Source organism: Myotis brandtii, unplaced genomic scaffold, assembly GCF_000412655.1.
Source record: "Myotis brandtii unplaced genomic scaffold, ASM41265v1 scaffold581, whole genome shotgun sequence".
NCBI classification, from domain to species: domain Eukaryota; kingdom Metazoa; phylum Chordata; class Mammalia; order Chiroptera; family Vespertilionidae; genus Myotis; species Myotis brandtii.
The window spans coordinates 625482-630050 of NW_005370182.1; the positions used below are offsets into that span (position 1 = coordinate 625482).

A 4569-nucleotide genomic window follows, 5' to 3' on the forward strand; every position below is an offset into this window, starting at 1 on the left:
CCGATAAATTTAGTAAGGCCCTCGAAAAGACTGGTGAGACCGCTGATAAATGTAGTGAGATCCTCAAGAAATCTAGTGAGGTCAGAAGTGTTTCCGGTGTTAACAGAGCTTCGTGGGCTCCGGAGAGGCGGCTGAGAAGAGTGGAGACTTTGTCCCACAGACTCTTGACACCATGAACATATTTGATCGGAAGATCAACTTTGATTCGCTCTTAAAATTTTCCCATATAACCCCCTCCACACAGCAGCACCTGAAGAAGGTCTATGCCAGTTTTGCCCTCTGCATGTTTGTGGCGGCTGCGGGGGCCTATGTCCATGTGGTCACTCATTTCATTCAGGCTGGCCTGCTCTCTGCCCTGGGAAAGAAACTAGCTCAGCAGAGTGGTCCAAAGCCTGTACCCCTCCTTAATCCTTTTCGGTAAGACTGGGACTTCTTGCTGGATTTGCTTTCCTTACAGGGGTTGGCCTGGGCCCTGCTCTGGAGTTTTGCATTGCCATCAACCCCAGCATCATTCCCACTGCCTTCGTGGGCACAGCACTGATATTCACCTGCTTCACCCTGATTGCTCTCTATGCCAGACGCCGTAGTTACCTCTTTTTGGGAGGTATATTGATGTCAGCCATGAGCCTGATGCTCTTGTCTTCCCTGGGGAACCTTTTCTTTGGATCCATTTGGCTTTTCCAGGTGAGTCTTTGCATGTAACTTTCTAGTGGCTATTTGCCTCACACTTTTTCTTGCTTAACCTTAAAGCAAGATAGACCAAGAATCCTCACCTTGTTGGGCAGTGCCCTTGAAGCCTCCCCACTAACTTCCACTAGGATGGAGCCTTCTATGGGTAAAAGTTCAGATTAAACAGGGGTTGCACGTTGCTAAGGAGAAGACAGTTTGCTCAGAGATCATTTCTCTAAGGTCTCTCCAGCCAGCAGCTCATTGTTAAAATGATTGACTCTCTTCCAGTGACCAAAACAATTAGTGCATAATTGTGCTGACAGAAGTAATGAGGTCTTCGCTATAGGCTTCAGTTCCCAAGAATGTCAGTGTCAGTGGATTAGCATTCGATGTTCTTTCAAGTGGCCACGAGCCAGAAAGAAATACAGCTTTTTTCCTCCGTGGTGTCTACCAGATGGTAACCTCATCTCATTCTTTTGCTAGGCAAACTTGTATTTGGGGCTGATGGTCATGTGTGGCTTTGTCCTTTTTGATACTCAACTCATTATTGAAAAGGCTGAAAATGGAGATAAGGATTATATCTGGCACTGTGTTGACCTCTTCTTAGACTTCGTTACTCTCTTCAGAAAACTCATGATGATCCTGGCTATGAATGAGAAGGACAAGAAGAAAGAGAAGAAGTGAAATGAAATGACCATCCAGCCTTTCCCATTTTGGCTTCCACTCCCTCCGCCCCCTCATTTTCTCTTTGCACACATTACAGGTGGCGTGTTCTGTGATAATGAAAAGCATCAGAAAAGCTTTTGTACTTTGTGGTTTTCTCTATTTTGACATTTTTTATCAAAAAACTGATTAGCAGAATATAGTTTGGAGTTTGGCTTCATATTCCTGGAGTTCTTCCCCACTCTTTTCTGTCATCCCCATCCCTAGCTTCTTAAGAACCTCCACTTAGGCAGCCAGTCCACCGTGGTGAGGAGTGGAACCCGCAGAGGGAGACAACTCCAGGAGTCCGCTTTCCGGCTGATCTGTACCAAGTGGATCTGAACTGTTTGGTAGAGCCACCTCGGCCCTTCCTTCCTCAGCACTGTGGTTGGTGCCCAGTTCCTATGGGACTGGGTGGTGTATTTTCCTTTGGAAGGAAGTTTGCTGGTCCTGTTGTTACTCTGGCTCGTTATATCTGAGCTTCAGTCCACCCCTACAAAGAACATGAAGAGCCTCCTCTGGTGGATGCTTTGCCTCTTCTGAGCTGCCCAAATCACTGCTGGTCTGGCACACACACCTGTCTGCCTTGCCATCACAAAAGGAATGCGGATCTCTGTGTTGTCTTTTCTGTTTCTTGTCTGACCCTCAGGGAATCTGCCTGCTTTCCATCCCCAGCTGGGAGGACTTCAGCCCAAAGGAAGACTGTTCGTGTCAGGCACTTATGAAAGGCTGATTATTTATGGCAAGGTAGAGCCTAGAATTCCCAAATTCCCCCTGGCCTTTATTTTATTGGTATCACCTTAGTTGCTGAGTGGCCTTCACCAGATGGTTGTGATGAAAGATCCCAGGAGAGGAAGGACAGGGGAGGGTAATGGTTGAGCCTCTACTAATCCTGTCAGATAAACCTAGATAAGGGCTTGTTTGGGACAAAATCTCTACTGAGTGATTCTTTGTTCAGATCAACAGAATGGGGCTGTGATGACTTGGGAGGCAGCATTCATAAGGGTTCTTTGGTGCATTTTTGTGATCTCCCACCTGGTAATGTCCTACCTAATTATAGAAGGTGTCAAGCCAGAAATTTTGGCAGGAGATAATGTTTATTCTACGCATGCATTTTAGTTTTTGGCTGTACACCTGTTTCCATAAATCTGCAGTTTTCCTGGCAGGGCCCAGGTGACCAAACCTGCAAGACACCTGATTCCCTGCAGCTTCTTGGTCACAAGTGGAGGGAGGGCAGTGCTAATAGGACGCCAGCTCCTTCCCTGTGGGCTGCGCAGTCAGCTGACACAGATGGACAGGCCTTGGAGCAGTTGTGGCTCTGGCTACTCACAGGGCTTCAGTGTAAGGGGACTGAGCCGTTAAAAGCTTATTGCCAGAAAGACACCATTTTTGGTTCTGCCTGTTCACACCCAGTACAGTTTGACCCAGTGCCTACTGATTTGCAGTGCACCATATTCCTGAGCCATCCCATGAAAAGATTCATTCCCAGGCTGTGTGTATTCCCGGGGTGGCATGCCACCCAGAATGGCTCACTTCCACGGAGGATGCTGCCCTTTGATTTAGTGCTGCCTCCAGCCTCTGGCTTGAGAACTTACTAAAGGGACTTCCCATTAAACCCCAGTAGCAACTCCATAAATTTGTTGATTCTCTGCTAGGTCTGAGAATGAGTTACATCTCTTGAAGCCAAACTCCACCTCTTGTGCTTTTATGCTTTGGATAAAGGAGTTTTTCTTTAGAAACAGTGCCAAGAATGACAAGGTATTTTTTAAAAAAATAAAAAAATACTTTTAAAGAAAATGTCTAACAGGTTTTTAAACCAGTAATCACTGTAATTACCACTTTCTTTTCTAGTTCATTGGTTTTCAGCTCAGGCTGCATTCTCTAACTCATACTGTGAAGACAAAGGTGTTTTTGATCAGAAATATATGAAATCTACATAGTCTTAATTTGTAAAAAAAATAATTAAATAAAGAAAATTCCTTAACCTTTCCTGGTGTTAACGTGTTTTAAATTCAAGACTACAGCTGAACATGGGGTTGGGGGACTTACTGGTGGGAGTTGATGGGATAAGATTTGCTCTAGGTGTGAATAGAAAGAAAAGGACCCCCACTTAGGCACCCATTCTGTAGCCCCAGCTTGCCACAAAGGTTGGGGATTTTCTCTGTCCAATATAGAGCCCAGGCCTTTTTCTGGCCCTCCCCTTCCCAACCTTTATTGTAGGTGGTTTGTGGTAGCAGCATGTGTAGTTGGTTCCAGTGTACAGCCACATTGGCCAGGCTCTATTCTAGGCGCTAGGAATCAGCAGTGAAAAACATCCTTTTCCTCGTTCATATATGAGATTATAAACCAAAGTTTGTGTTACAATTTGGTTATTCCGTTTTGGCATGTTTGCCCTTTGGTTATCATGTTCATTGTAGCCACAGAGCTTCCTGTTAGGATTTGACTGTTAACTGACTGGTTTGTCCAGGTTACTCCCAGTTGACCTCTTTGGACTCCACATTCCCTATCCCAGCTGAGGTTAGCCACCCCTTCCCCCAACTTGGAAAGTGTACCTAAAGCATTTTTCCTCTTCTCTCGCTGACTGAAAAACATCAGTCTCAGATCATTTTTACTTTATTGCTCTTTTAGAGAGAGAGGAACATTGGTTTGTTGTTCCACTTATGCATTCATTGGTTGCTTCTTGTATGTATGCTGACCAGGGATTGAACCTGAAATCTTGGTGTATTGAGATGACTCTCTAACCAACAGTGACCCTGGCAGGGCCAGTCTCAGATTGTTTTTTTAATCTTTATTGGTGAAAGTATTAACATATGTCTCCTTTTTTCCCCCTCCATTAATCCTCTTCAGCTTCCTCCCCCCCCCCACCTCGGTGTCAGATTCTTTAAAACCCAATTTTATCTTTGTGCTGCCTTCTATTTTGGGTGGGGGGTAAGATATAAGGCACAACATAGTGCTGACATTTCTTTTTTCATAGTGCTGACATATCAGGCCCTGTGCAAAATGCTTTACAGGTTTTAATGTTCCCAATCTATATATATAAAAGCCTAAGTGACTGGCTGACCGTTCAACTGGTAGTTATGACATGCACTGACCACCAGGGGGCAGACGTTCAATGCAGGAGCGGAAACCACAGGCATGGAAACATGGAACAGACTGATGAATTTCAGAGGGAAGAGGGAAGGGTAGGAAGAGATTAAC

At 45.2% G+C, this 4569-nt stretch overlaps 1 protein-coding gene across 1 annotated transcript; it reads left to right on the top strand.

Annotated features, from left to right (window-relative positions):
- The first annotated feature begins 66 nt into the window (after positions 1-66).
- LOC102258658 (bax inhibitor 1-like) lies at positions 67-1473 on the top strand. Its single transcript, XM_014550087.1, is given in 3 exon segments — positions 67-376; positions 379-684; positions 1153-1473. Coding segments are annotated over 3 exon segments (711 nt in total). The 5' UTR covers positions 67-172; the 3' UTR covers positions 1354-1473.
- Positions 1474-4569: the final 3096 nt, after the last annotated feature.